At 39.4% G+C, this 15,804-nt stretch overlaps 1 protein-coding gene across 5 annotated transcripts in view; it reads right to left on the reverse strand.

The window, feature by feature from the left end:
- usp32 (ubiquitin specific peptidase 32) overlaps nucleotides 1-14,157 on the reverse strand; it is a 53,482-nt gene extending 39,325 nt beyond the window's left edge. For 4 of the 5 annotated variants that reach the window (XM_028574367.1, XM_028574366.1, XM_028574369.1 and 1 more), the window contains exon 1: nucleotides 12,464-12,664. In XM_028574367.1, the coding sequence (XP_028430168.1) occupies nucleotides 12,464-12,521 (58 nt within the window). In that variant the 5' untranslated portion in view covers nucleotides 12,522-12,664. Of the gene's footprint in view, nucleotides 1-12,463; nucleotides 12,665-14,122 lie in introns of those variants that run through there. The other variant, XM_028574368.1, reaches the window with a different exon arrangement.
- Nucleotides 14,158-15,804: the final 1,647 nt, after the last annotated feature.

Below are 15,804 nucleotides of genomic sequence, written 5' to 3' on the forward strand. Positions count from 1 at the left end.
AACAACGTTACACGTGTGTAAAGTGCTTTAGTAACACAAAAAAACGATTAGGAACGCTTATGAAAACAATAAACGCTTGGGTTTAGGAAAGAAACATTGGGGAAGGCTTAAAAAGAAAAGAAAAAACGGTTGAAAAACGCCACACGAGGGACGCAATCCCGGCTATCCTGGGTGAAAGTCCTGTGTTTTACCCATCCGCCACCCCAACCAAACTCCGCAGACTTCCGTCCTTTCAAACTACTTGCTACAGTGAAAATTCACACGTAATGTAGGTCAATGGCGGCCGAACGGCGTTGATAAACACGCTAAAAAGCGATTATGCGTCTTGAGAACACACCCAAATGGCATACAAATTGGCGTGTCGCAACTATATGAATCATACAATGGTTATGAAAAAGAATGGATGCATTTCTCTAAAAAAACAAAAACAAATCTTTAGGGCTGTCAAAATTAACGCGTTCATTTTTTAATATTTAACTCGTTAAAAAAAATTTACGAAATTAATGCAGCTGTGTTTGTTTACTTCATGTGGCGGCTGAGAAACGTAATACGTCTCCATAACACCAGGCGGCGCTACTCTGTATTGTTGCCCAAGTAATGAAAACCGGCAGCTGATTGGACGAACGCGTCACATGGGTTTGTTTTCTCCGGAAATCCAAAGCCAGACTGTCATGGCGGCCGTTCAGAATACGATCTCATATTGTACTAAAATAGTTCACTGAAACATGTTTCTGAAAACATTTTAAGCGAGAAATAGGCCGTGATGCAGTTGCTGAATCTGTCTTCATTTCAGCTCAACAAAGGTCAGTTTAGAAGATTTTCGTCAGATTTTGAGAGACTAGTCACCTCATTCCGCTCGCCATTTCCGGGTGAGTCCCGACTGCCCTGCCGCCAACTGAACTCTCGGCTCGTTGGAGATGAACTGCTCCTCGCCTGTAAAGTAGACGAGAGCAGGCGACAGCAGCCGGGGACGGTGACAAAAATCTGCTCTCAAGTCAGACAGTTTCTAGCCGTTTCCAGCAGCCTTCAGCAGGACTAAATAAGCCAAATTGTTGCTGCTGTTGTTCTGAAAGATATTAAACATTCTGAACTTAGCAGAACCTTTCCTTGTTTGTTTTTTTCTTCATATTTGCAAAGTTAAGTGATTTAGCATTTAAATATCCATTATTATAAGCTTCAGTCTCAATTTAAAAAAACGATTAATCGCGATTAATTACAGCAAATTGTGCAATTAATTAGTTAATTTTTTTTAATCGATCGACAGCCCTACAAATCTTGTTTAGTCAACACATAGTCACGCATTGCCAGACCTTCCTCCACAGTGCTGCGAAGGAAGGTCTGGCTAGTCCACACAGCATTCCGGGATGGGAGAAAAACATGCTTTGATTTATTGGCATTTCTTTAAACCAATCACAATCGTCATGGGCGGTGCTAAGCGCCGGCCGGAGCAATGGTGCCTCTGCAAAATAGCCTCGGGAAGGAACTTGTTTTGGTGGAATAGGTGTACGTTCAAAGGTTGTCTTAGTCGTGCAACAGAAAACTCAGACAGGACAGATAGTCTAGCTAGCTGTCTGGATTTACCCTGCAGAGATCTGGGGAGCAGTTAACCAGAGTCCTCAGAAATCTACCAGAGTTTAGAACGCCTTCACAAAGAAAGCGGAACGTGACAGACATCCGGCCAAAAATAAGTAACATCTGGCGGAATTTCCAGTGGCACGTAAACAATCCCAGAAATGAAGCGTCGTCAACATAGACTAGTCAGCACATACACATTTGGTTTCCACTGAAACTCCATTAGAGCACACTCATATATCACATATTTTAATAGTATTAGTGAAGTGAATTAAACAAATCTGCTTGCTGACACTATGGATTGGTTTCCATTTATTCAGCCAAGTAATCTCCACTGTGTGATTTCTCGTAAAAAAAGCCAAGTTTGTGAATTAGTGAGAAGGGTTCTGTTATACTACAGAGCAAACTTGATGACAAAATACCACTACCAGATAATAGCAAAATTGTTACAATTAAATGGAGAAATGGGGAAAGAAAACAAAGCAGTCCACATTATAGAGAACACTGTGTATTGTCGATGCTGTGATGCAATGGGCGTATTGTTGGACACTGGGCTGCATTAACTGCAATCCTTACAATTCAATGCCGAGCAAACAATGGGTCTGATCTCCGCAACCGCCCCAACACACTTTCAGACAAAGCCTGGGACCATAACATACAATAGGTATTGCCAGATATATACACACGTGCGCACACACACGCACACGCACGCACACACACACACACACAAACACACAGCAGGTTTTCAGTGTTAGACCACCTTACTAAATTATCATGGTAGCAGAGCAGCAGCCAGCAAAGCCTCCTGCTGTGACTTAATGTTTGCTGTCCTATGAACAAAGCTGGGTCTGCTAGCCTGCTGCTATCACCAAGACTGGAGACAGCATGCAAATACTGAACTCACATGAGCCACTGTGACCTTTCAGTCATGGTGAACTGTCAACAGAAACGCCGCACGCAGAAAGAAACAGGGAGTGCGGTTCTTAAAAAGCTCATTAAAACCTGCAGGCATGACACCAAACACTTAGCATGAGGCTGCTGTTTATTGGTATTGGAAAGAGAAAAACAACATAAAACACGGCAGTATCTTATTTTTAACTTTAGAGCTAATTATGAATTCATTCTACAAATCCTCATAATAATAATGATACTATAATCCCCTCTGTTTAGGCTTTGTTTGTTGCTGGAGGCTGTAAAGTCCAGTGTCAGTAATTTCTGGGGTGGAGCTGTAAAAATTCAAAATTTTGCTGTACAATTAATTGTCTCAGAAATAATTACGATAAACAATATAATTGTCTCTTTCAGTCAAATTTAACATTTTTAATTAAAATATTTATTTATTTATTACTTTTTCAAACAAATTAAAGTTAGGAATGAATTCCAGTCTTTGTCTTTTGGTTATATCACTGTTATGTGACCCATATAATGTAGCCTAACATAATATCAATATCCCCTTATATATTTACAATTTGGCTAAACAAAATCAACAATTCATACCATAAACAGTCATACCTCTTAAGACCTTAGCTAATGTTAGCAATTTATTGTGATTAAACAAAGAAACCGCGATTATGTTAAAAAAAAATAGACAATTATGTAATTGTTACAGGCCTAATCTGGAGGAAATTAATCATCAAACAGCAATAACTAGCTTCGATGCAGTGAAGTCTTTTAAAAAAGGTTACAATTTTGAAATTCTCAAAGTTTCAAAATCAAACCAAATTATTCAAATTGTTGTCATTATTTTATAGGATATGGCGCTGCATACTAGGCCTTTTTAACAAGACATTCTGACATGTCACAGTAGGAAAAGCACAGGTGTAAAAACTAAAATAAATTATGGCTGAATTCCATTTAGTTGCTTCAGATTCATGGTCCTGGTATTATTGCATACTGGCTCACTGTAACGGCTTAACAGAACAGAGCCAATGTTCATGGTATTAGTAGTCTATATTGATCACGTTTCATTTTCCGGGATTGTTCAGGAGCCGCCTTTAATTCTGCCAGATGTCCGTCACCTTCCACTTTCTTTATGTTGGCATTTTAAACTCCAGTGGATTTCTGAGGACTATGGTTAACTGCTCCTCAGATCTCTGCAGGGTAAATCAAGACAGCTATAGCCAGACTATCTGTCCAATCTGAGGTTTCTGTTGCACGACTAAAACAATACACATATTCCACCAAAACAAGCTCCTTCCAGAGGCTATTTTACAGAGGCACCGTTAGCACCGCCCAAGACGATTGTGATTGGTTTTAAGAAATGCCAATAAACCAGAGCACATTTTTCTATTCCGGCATGCTGTGTGGACTAGCCAGACCCTCCTCCGCAGCGCTGGGGAGGAAGGTCCGGCAATGCTATACTAGGTTATTAGTAATAACTGTGCTTCTCCAACATATTGTCAAATTGCCAATATTGCCAAAAACCCATTTCTGATCTGCTGCTACTCTGCTGTCCCCAGAGTCAGAACTACACATGGAGAAGCAGCATTCAGGTTTTTTATGCACCACATATCTGGAACAAACTTCCAGAAAATTCAAAATCGAGATTTGAAAGAATGCAATTAGCTAATCATGAAGACCGCGAACAGTTTTTATTCCTCTTTTTATTATTATTATAATACTTAGTTACTATTATAACTTTAGCTTTTGTGATAAATTTCCTGTTTGATTGTTTAATGTTCCATGCTTATTAAAACAAAAACACTTATTGCTGGCAAGCAATATCTATTTTCACATCCTTGCATAACAATATAGAGCAGTTTTGATGGTGTCTCATATTGTAATGCCCCATGACATGTTTTATCTGCTACCAAGGTTATAATCGTTAACGAAAACGAACGAAATAAAGAAAACTAGGTGGGAAAAAACATTGTCGTTAACTGAAATAAAAACGAGGCATTACAAAAAACAATAACTAAACTAAAACTGTAATGTCTGTTTGCAAAACTCAAATAAAATAATCAAGTAAAGGTCTTTAGTTTTCGTCTTTGTCAATGTCTTTCACAGAGCAAATAACATTATATCTTTCAGAGTTATCATTTCCGACCATAGACCTGTTTTATTCAGTCTAAGCCGTAGACATGTAGTTTCCGACTGTGAACCCAGAAATTCCGACATTCCACGACAAATTGAACACAACATGTCCGTGCCTCTCGCCCATGCCCTCGCCTGTCAGATAAAAGCAAGTGCCTCGCAATGGAAGGTAGTAAACATGGATAATTTATTAAAGGGAAAAATCCCACAAATTTGAAAGTACATTTGAGAAGCGCGCACAAGGAGGCTAACCTATCTTACCTTAACAAGCAATGACAGGGCAAGGAGAATGCAAAGCCCCCTTCCCCTAAACAGAAGCTAACCCCGGTACAGAGCATGGATGTATGCGGCCATGGCCAGGCAGCATGACGCAGACAACCGTAGGACAGACAACACTACAGGCGGGCTTTAACCGGCGACCCGATAGTTGCTGGTTAGTAATTACCATGAACACTTAAAAACGTGAGGAAGCATGGGTTAATATGTGGATTGATACTGGGATGTCTACACAACTGTGGGAATCGATTGACTTCAAAACACCTGTTAATGTATGTCTTCTTTAGTCTGTTGGCTAGTTAGGTTTTTTCCTGGCACAGTGACTTACACATTTTGCACTTACTGCGGCGTCTTGTGTAGACTGTTTACATATTTGTGCTCATCATCATATGTACATTTTATGCACTGGTGTTATTGTTGAATACATTGTATGACGTTTTTTGTTGAGTTATTATTACACAATACTTTTTTCTGACCTTTTTGAATCTTGCCCCTGACAAATAACCCATATTACAAAAAAAATACTAAAGCTAAAACTAATAAAAACTAAACTAAAACTAAGCATTTAAAAAAATAAAAAATAAACTAAACTAGCAAACCCGCTTTAAACTGAATTTTAAAACAAAAAGTCAAAAATGAAATAAAAACTAATGAAAAATGCAAAACTATAATAACCTTGTCTGTTACACAGTGAATATTGAACTTTAGCTAAACTTAAAGAAAAATAATAAAAAATAATTGCAAATCGAATCATATCTGGCTGAAAAATTGCAATTCAATTTCCCCCCAAAATTGTTCAGCCCTACTGCATTGTAATATTATTCTTGAATTCGATACCTGTCTTATTATATTTTAGCTGTTTTTATAATTCTCTTTAATTAATGTTTTTAAACTGCTCTTTAATAATTAATGTAAAGCACATTGAATTGCCTTGTTGCTGAAATGTGCTTTATAATTAAAGCTGCGTTGTCTTTTCCTACTATGTGAAGTCAAAGCTACCATGAGTGCTATTATGGGAGCAACAACAAGGGTGGAAATAGCTACGTACAACCTCTGCAAGCCGACATGACAACTACTTACAACACGACCAATATGATAAGGCACCTGAAAAAACAAACAGAATATAGCAAGTTCACATAGGTAATGGTAGATAAGATAGCACTGAATTTATTGCTTTGTGAAACCAGCGTATTCTTGTTGAAGGAAATTGTTGGTTAAAGTGCTAAAACAAGTCAGCAAGCTAACGCAGTAGCACAAAAAGGCCAGCAATGGCAGAGAGAGTCAGTGGTGAAAAACAGTGTGAAGAACCAGTATATTCATTTTCAATTGGTTGGGCTGACGGTGGCCAGTCTGAAGATTTTAACATATCGCCCAAATCATGCAAAATGTAACAAATAACAAAAGCTGCCTGCCCATGTTTCCATAGGAAAAACCCAACTGGAATCATTTGTGGCAGTATTAGGCAAATCTACATCCACAAACCAGGGAGCACAAGGTAAGAATGCAAAGCAGCGGTCTATCACCTAGTCTGATAAGGCCTGCTGACGTCAACCATAAATGTAAGGCTAGGCAGTTCTCAGGTGACTGTTAGGCTGTGTGTCAGAGTAATTAGAGTGACGGCCATGGTTGTTTGCATTACTAAGCTTTGTGGTGGGAGTATTGACTTTCCCCTAAATGTACAGGGACATCTTTTTTTGAAAAAAATAACGCCAAATATCCATTGCAGGGTTTCCCCTATGTTTTTAACTTTTAAAACAGATTGGTGATGCTGTTTGCCCTCCTTGTTCTCTGTGAAGTTTGCTGGAAGTGATGTAATGAAGCCCCAATGTGTTTTATGTGGAGTGAGCACTGCATCAGACTCCATTTAAAAAAAATAACCTTTAAAATGCTACACTGCTTGTCAGCAACCAGTTATACAGTAACTTGGGAGGCAGCGTGTGTTCTCTGATTAATTTGGCATGCAGTTAACACACCAGTCATAATTTTGTTTTAATAAAAACTCAACTACTGGCATTTGTTAAATATTTGGAAAAGTAAGTGACAACTATTTAAAGAAACTTTAAAGTGTTAAATTTGGAACATTAAAGGCCAAAGCAGTCAACCTAGCGGAGAACACTGGGTGGTCAACCAGTAAAGGTTTCCAGGGACTGTCCAGGAAAATATACAAAGTAGAACCTGATTAATAAGAACATTATAAATATACAGCCTGTTTCAAAAGCATTACATACTTCTACATCCTCCACAATCCTGCCTTTACAAACACATATACACGTTTCAGCTGGGGCCTGTCTCACAACAAAAAGATCAACATACAGTAGTCGGGCTATGTTTGAGTTATCCGGCTCCACAAAGGGGTTTCTATGAACATGTTCACATGGAAGACGTGTAACACTGTCAGGTGTTAAAACATCTAACGCAATGTAACAGCTCCACAATCTACATTTTCTAAATGAGCATTAAGGTGAGTCAACAACACCACTGGCAAGGACAGACGGGAGTTCAATTAATTAAACAGCATCAGGCATTATCTGTTACAGGGATAAACAGTCAGCTGACAATTCTGGAAGTATTCTTTCACCAATGTAAATTGCCATACAAAGGATGGCACATTGTACCGGTTCTTAGGCCTCTGCGTTAAAACTCTGCTACTTGTTTACAACACTCTAAATGGCCTTGCACCTAGTGCTGGGTGATATGGAGAAAATCAAACATCACGATATTCTTGACCAAATACCTCAATAGCGATACCGCAACGACATTGCAGTTGCAGACTATTGGTGCTTTCACAAAATATTTACACAATGAGATTTTTGATAAATAATCATCAGTAATGTGGATATAATGACTAAGTGGGTAAAGGCAAATAATAGAAGAGCTAGAACAGTCTGGTAAGTTCAGAAAAATCACATCACTTTACTGTAATGCAGCCTTTAAAACCAGGAAAAGACAACACTTATGCCATATTACGATATTGCGATATCCAAAATCTAAGATGATATCTAGTCTCATGTCTCGATATCGATATAATATCAATATATTGCCCAGTTCTACTTGCACCCCAGTATGTAAAAAAAAAACGTGCCAATTACACACAAACCAGCTAGAACCCTCAGGTCCACAGGCAGAAGTCTTTTAACCATCCCTCGTACTAACTATCAAGCAAGAGATGCTGCCGTCTGTATTTATACCCCAAGTAGATGGAGCTATTGACCTGAGAGGGGCTGCACTTTTTAAAAGCAGTGTATGGCTAACACCTTGGCACACGTGTGTGTGTTTCTTAAATATATTGGCATTTGTATACTCTGCACTGATTGTTTTTGCACTTGCTTTACATTCTTTATTATTAATCATTCAGTCATTTTTATGTCAAGCAGATTGTGTTGCATTTTATTATGTATGAAATATGCTGTATCAATAAATTTGACTTGACCTCTAACTCCCCTTAGCCTTGCAAGTCACTCAGCGGATTCAATATTTGGACATCAGATAACTTTTCTCTTTAAGCAAGGTCTATTGCCTTTGATTGTTATCAAACATGCTAATTTTGCATACCAATCAATGATCAACTGGGGCAGTTTCTTTCTTTCCCATACAAGTAAATGTTCAGTCATCCTCTTATTTACCATTTAAAAAGGAAGCAGACTTTTTTTTTGTTGAAAATCTAGAAACTCAATCCCCACTCTGGGACAGCAGAGTGTTGTATCCACCTCCTGTTTTGGCTCGTCACAACATAAATCTGTCAAACCTGCGCTCTAATTGACAATTTTACTCTTCTTAATTGTGGAAGAGACCTGTAGGTGCAGAAATTTGTTGTATGCCTGTATAGGTTGAAACAATTCATAAATGTATTCAGTCAGTGCAGCAGTGTGGTGACCTCCGCATACCTCATGTTTCTTCGATGCACAAGCTTTTGCGATACTGATCCAAGTTTGTTCTATTCAAGAATATGCCCAACAGGACAGGCAGATGCAAATACTGTATTTGAACAGAGAGTGGATATTCAGCCCTGCTAAATTAGTCTTGAAAGAAGACTGAATGACCCTAGGTTTACTACAGGAACACATCAAAGCCTAACCTTTTTCGACAGGATGGCCCCTGACCGTTGCTGGTGTCCTACTAGAGTGAACTTCCATGAAAACTGACCACATAATTGCGGCAGTCGAGCCTGCTTTGGGAATTAGGAATGCTGCCATGTGACTGGTCAGATAAGGCTGGATAATTCCACCGCCTGTGGTTGCATGTGATCATCAGAGTGGGAATGACAATCATCTTGAGGAATGTCCAAACCACCACACAAGGAGCTGATATTGAAAAGATGCCATTTAGGCAATAGAAGCATCAATAGGTCAAAGTATGTCCAAACGTGGGCTTTTTTGTATGAAAATAATAGTGAAGAATCCTGGCTGAAAATAAGTTACAGACTTTCATAATTTAGATAAATATGAATGCAAAGGACAGGTCTGTCTATCTTCCCTGTAGAACCCTGGTTTAGATGTGACAATGTACTGGATGGATGTGTAACAGCCTCTAATAGAGTGGAATCAAGACGGACAAAGTTCAGCTATTGGTAACCCAGGGAGTAGTCTATATAGAGTGCTGCGTTGCCGCCGGAAAATCCGCCGGGTTTCACCCATTTAAATCCAGACAGCTAGCTAGACTGTCTGTCCAATCTGAGTTTTCTGTTGAAAGACTAAACCAACTTTTAAACGTACACATGTTCAACCAAAACAAGTTCCTTCCGAGCCTATTTTGCAGCGGCACCGCGGCTTTTCTCCGGTGACGATTGGGATTGGTTTAAAGAAATGCCAATAAACCAGAGCACGTTTTCCTCCCATCCCCAAATACTATGTGGAGTAGCCAGACCCTCCTCCAGCGCGCTTTGGAGGAGGGTCTGGCAAAGCGAGACTACCCAGGGAGTAAAGTGCAACAAGAAGTCCATCAGACATAATATCTCCTATATACTTCCTGACATCTTACATAAGCGCACCAACACTCAGACTATGCATCAATTTACAACACAGCTGTACCCTTTGTGCTTTGCTTGTTTTATCTAAATTTGCTCATGCATATCACCTGACTGATTTGACAGCAAAATGCTTTTAGAAAAAGCAACTATGATTCCATGGGCAGTGAAATACATTAACTGACTTTGCAGTACAGGTCTAAAACAATGTCAACAGGCTAAAAAAAAAAAAAAAAAAAACTACTTGGACCTTGTGTGTATACAGTTCGGCATATGCATTCTGACAGCCTCTCTTTCGTCTTTCCCCCTCAAAAATAGGTAATTGAGCACTGTAGTGGTTATGACCATATCAGTGACTATGTAACTACATGGAAACGGTCCAAATGATGTCTGTGGCTTGCACAGTGATAACAGAGAAGGCTAGCTGTAGTCTCACGCTGAAGTCCCGTGGGAATTCTACTCACAAAAAGGATGAGCTACAACTACACACGGAACTGATGCGTGTTGATTATCACGGAAGCCTGGCTGAATACACCGACGGCCAGACGGCAGCTAGCAGCTAGCAAGGCGAGCTAGTTACCGGCAGGATGTCTGAGTTGAAAACACATCTTGTTGTCACGCAAGGGCCCTGTTCATGTTGCACAGACATTTGAATTGTATTTTGTGTCCGTTAAGAGGCACAAAGGAACTATTTAGATCATGCCACCACAACTGCCGTTTTAGATAAGTTGGAGCTCTACATGTAGCTGCAGCAGCTCCGTGTTACTAGCACCGATTTGGCTCATTTATTTTTCTATCGACTGTACTAGCATATTTATAGCGATCAAGATTAACGTAAAAATTGGCCCAAGTTCTCCTTTAATAAGAGTAAACAGGAAAAGGTTACAGGACGCTGTTGTGAATGTGTGGGCCTGGACTGTTAAATTCCCAGCCTGAATTATTATCCCAATCTGGCCCTGTGTGTGTACTGTTTAGAAGAAGCAACCTGACCAGACCACAGACCCCAATTTGATAAGATTTCATCCAAAGGTCCCCCATCTGATAGGACATTTGCTTTCAGATGTTTGATTACAGAAAGTGTATGAAACCCATGACCAAATCACCATGGGGAATAATTTAGACATTTAATGTATGACTACATTCTGTCATTGTTTTACTTATTGATGGAATTATTGTGAAAATAAATTATTCCCCATGGTGCTGGGTAGAGCTAGGTACCAAACCTCGATAATTTTAGGCACAGACCAAATTGCCTCCATAGTATCGAGTATCAAAAAATGTCTTGTCATTCAATACCAAAGGAATAAATGTCATCAGCATCAATGAGCCAATAAGCATGCAGCATGCTTGTGGCAAAATCTAATAATGCTTGTGATGGCTCCCAGACATTACACATTGTAGAGACAATACAGGGAAACACTCTACTTTATGCACAGAGATGTGGCTCGTGTATTTTGAAAGGCTTGACTTGTGCATCACATAGGTGTAAAGGAGCTGAAAAAAACGTGTAGTAATGTGTAATGTTGTCTTTTTTCTTTGTTAAAACGGATTTTTATAAAATTGGTATTGAAAAAAATATCGTTCAGGAATCGGTATCAAATTTCGGGTATCAGTACCGAAAACATTTTAAACGATACCCAACCCTAGTGCTGGCGTCCCCACTCCCCTGGAATACCCTCAAGGACCCCTGGGGGTCTCCGGACCCCACTTTGGCAACCACTGCCCTAGCACAAATACTGACGATAACGTTGCCCATATCATATGGCTATTCTCGAAATCCGCCAGCCGAAGGCTAAAACAAACAGTCTGGAGACATTTTCTTCTGGGAACTTAGCTGTTGCCACCTAGCTAGCTAACTGACATCAACTGTTTAGTTAGTAACGTTAGCTAGCATAGACAAGTAACGCGAAGCTAGTAGCAGCAGACTTACTTAACGTTAGCTAGCTAAGGTGATAACAGCTAGGCTAAGCGTTACACTGTAGTGTCTGCCACAAAGTTAGCACATATTCAAGTCTGTCTGCACAACGGTTTTGCCACATACTGTCAAGCCAGCCCATCCCTCCTCATTAGCCAACACTAGCCCCACAACCAACGCTTTCGTAGCTATGGACTGAACGTCACGCCAAGCACAGTCCAAACATCTGTCACTTTTACATGACCTTGCTTATAAGCGAAGGCACACGCCTCATAAAATACCAGTCAGCTATATTTCCATATTGCTAGGAAGAATAACCCAATTCGGGATGGACAGAATTCATACAACGACGTCTTAATTACTAGGAAACGCTTCCTATTGCATCCAAACAGAGTGCATTTTGGAGAAAGACGACTGCAGAAAATACAGGCTTAGCTATTGTTAAACTTAACACGTAATTAAATTCCGTGAGGCTTTCCGGACATTGTTGTATGCCGAATTGACTAATGGATCCTAGCGGTTCCATAGAGGATGTATGTTATTTTTGACAGGTGTTTACCTTATCAAATAACCGAAGCCACTTAAATCGCTAGATTTTAATGGGTGGCCAGGACGCCCTCCTATGTAAAGGGCTAGCCTAAAACCTGACAGTTAGCTAAGCTAGCGCAACTGATGTGGATTTAGCCCGTTGCTTTTCTGCTTACCTCTCTTGACGGCCTCGTCATACGACAGGAATCCTATCCTCGACTCTTTGGCCCCCATGCTCCCCTCATTTCATTGCGATGTGGGAAAATAAACGTTGTGCACTGAGTTGATCCAAATTGTTTGTCGCCTTATCCGTTTATTGTGAAATGGGTTCCTGGTGGTGTGTGTATGTGGTGAACGGGTGAATGTTTTCAGCGACGCCTCCATTCTGTCACATGATCTGACTCTACAGGTCAGTTGATCAGCTCCTTCGAACGCTTGTAAACACAACCACTATGGCAGACAGAAACGTTTTACTTCTACCTCAATAACTTCATTAAGTGTTTCACTTTATTCTTGCAAATTTCAAAAATAAAATTTTGACTAATTATGCGCAGTCATACCAAGCTGTCAATACGTGTGCCTGTCTGGGGATTGTAGGTTGTAGCTAAAGAAGTGCGAGTAGCACCACCTTGTGGCTACCATGGATATAACCATAGACAGTATAACCCGGTTGACAGGAAGTGATTATGGGAAATGAATTTAGTTATATGGTTATATATTATGTACAATTTATGACATATCAATATTTTATTAATACAAATTTAAAAATAAATACAATTATTGTCTGCAATATAAATGCACTATATGACATTTTTATAATGGCACAAATTATTTGTTCTCTTGCAGCTATAATAATCACAATTCTACCAAAATTTCTTTTTGTTCATTAGACAGACCCTTCTATTTTCTTCCACCAAAATACGATGACATTTAACGGCCAAAAATAAATCACTAAATGTTAACATATTGGAAGTTGGACAGGGTGGTAGATTTGGGAAGGGAGTGGAACATTAAAGGACTGTTAGAGACAGGGGATGAACAAATACAGGTTAAAAGGGTTTTGTTTAATTATTTAAATGATTATTATTATTATTATTTTATTTTTTGGGGGGTTGATGGTTATTTAAAGTCATGATATAACACACTCCGGTACAGCATGCACCTTAACTTTGGTTTGTAGCCCGCCAATAAACTAGAGAAGAAGAAGAACCAGGCTCGTTCTTTTAATATATCCACGCGTGGACAAATACACATGGAGACTTAATACAGTAGGGCTGCAACTAACGATTATTTTAATAATCAATTAATCTGTCAATTATTTTTTCGATTAATCGATGAATAGGATAAAAAAAAAAAAAAAGCATTGATTTACATCAACTCAATACATACATACTTGTTGTTTTAGTTAATAGTTGTGTAAAGGTAAGTAACCCAAATAGCAGATACAGACAAGACAGACAGACAGACAGACAGACACACACTTATTCATTAAATTATTACCATCATTGTAGTAAGTGCAAGTTAGATAAGTTCATTTATACACCACACACTACTATATTTGTCAACAATAACTGATATGGGACAAAGCACATAATATACACATGACAAGAGATTGAAAAATAAATGGGCCAAAAAAGGCGAGTGAATAAAACCGTGTCTTTAGTCTTGCAAACTATACCACCCCTGCTTTATTACTGTTATTACCGAGCTAACGCTAGCTTGTCATGCTAGTCAGCTGGATAACGAGTAAACAGCAGCACCAGAAGAGCTACTGGAGGGACGGTACGTTCCTCCCTTCAGAACGGAACAGAAGTAGGATAGTGTAGTGACTTTACCCTGCTGTTGAACTCCCTTCCTCCTCATCAAGGACTCCAACATGTTTACGTTTTAGGTGCTGACTCATCACCGTGGTGCGCCCGTGCCATGCCGTGTCGCTTTTGCTTATCTTGCAATTAACACGTTTTTGATTTATTTAGTGTGAAATGCTCCCACACCTTGGATGACTTAGGTCGTACTGATTTCTGTGCCTCCGCCCAGTGTTTCAGAACAACGTTACGGGTCTCTCGGGTCTCTCTCCGTATTTCCTCTACCCCCGCTCTGCTCTTTTTTCTTTTCTTTCGCTCCGCTCCGCTTCGCGCTCAACTCAATTTTTATTTTTTTATTTTTTATCTCCGCGACTAGGTGGCGTAATAGTTGCGCGACACAACGAATCGATAATTAAATTCGTTGCCAACTTTTTTAATAATCGAATTTTATCGATTTTATCGATTCGTTGTTGCAGCCCTAATATACAGGGATAAAAGCATGAATATATCCATAGCTGTACGACAACTGCGCGTGTTTTCATAGCTAGATAGTCGGTTTATAAAGCAAGTTGCATCTTGTTTTTTTTTCCGGGATTAGGCGCCACTGTACCACTCATATTGATCGAAGATGGGACTCCCAAGTTCTGCTTTGGTGGCCGAATATTATCAGTAAGAAACTAGAATTGGAAGGAACTGTGTATTTTGTATTTGTGTTATGTGCGAGGGCGTCAGTTCACCATGGCATGACAGCTGCGAACCCACGTAACTTGGCCTGGCCATTTACTAAACAACACACATCAGCCAGATTGCTAGAATAGTATCTTGGCTTTAGATGATTTTGACGCTGAAAGATGGCCGAGTAATGAGAAAAACACCCTAATTAATTTAAACTGTCCATGGCTAAGGAGGGTAACGTTATAACAAGTGATAGGCCTATATTGCTGTCACTGAATTCACTTGTCTGTTCTATATGTATTTGTCTCTTCCAGGATACATTAGGATTGGCCTTGTGTTAGCTGCATGGGCTGCCTATAAGACACCAGCAATCTTTGTCTCTCTTTACTCAATCTCCATAGCACTAGATGGTAATGTATCTGTTTCTTGTTGGCCTGTGGTGAGAGGCTTAGACATATAGGCCTACTTCGTAGTCTTTAAATGGTGCTGCTGTTGGATCATATTTTACATTGATACATTCCAGTAGGCAACCAGTAGATAGATATAAAGATAGATAGATATAAAGATAGATAGATACTTTATTGATCCCCAAAGGGAAATTAAAGGTCCCAGTAGCTTAAAGACATCACACACAACATACACATGCATCATAAACAGGATGATAAAATAACAAATCCACATTAATAATATTGACAATAAAAGAAAAAATTCTAAAGAAAAAATCCCCATGAATGTACTAAGGGATGTATAAGCATGAGACGCTTGCAGTGACAGGGCAGGGACTGACCCTGTGATTCAATATGTATGGTAAGGTGCTCTATGAGAGTGTGTGTCATGGTGGTAGTGCAAATAGGTCCAATAGTGCAAGGATAAAGTCTAGAGGGGTTAAAGTCTAGGGGTTGCAAATTAGTCATGGCTATAAACCTGTATGCATGGCATCTACTTTGTATTCTTTATAAAGCAATGTTCTATGCATTTGTCCCTGTCAAATAAACATTAAATAAAAATAAAATAGAGACCAGCATTAAATATGGACA

This window comes from Perca flavescens, chromosome 3 (assembly GCF_004354835.1).
Source record: "Perca flavescens isolate YP-PL-M2 chromosome 3, PFLA_1.0, whole genome shotgun sequence".
NCBI classification, from domain to species: Eukaryota; Metazoa; Chordata; class Actinopteri; order Perciformes; family Percidae; genus Perca; species Perca flavescens.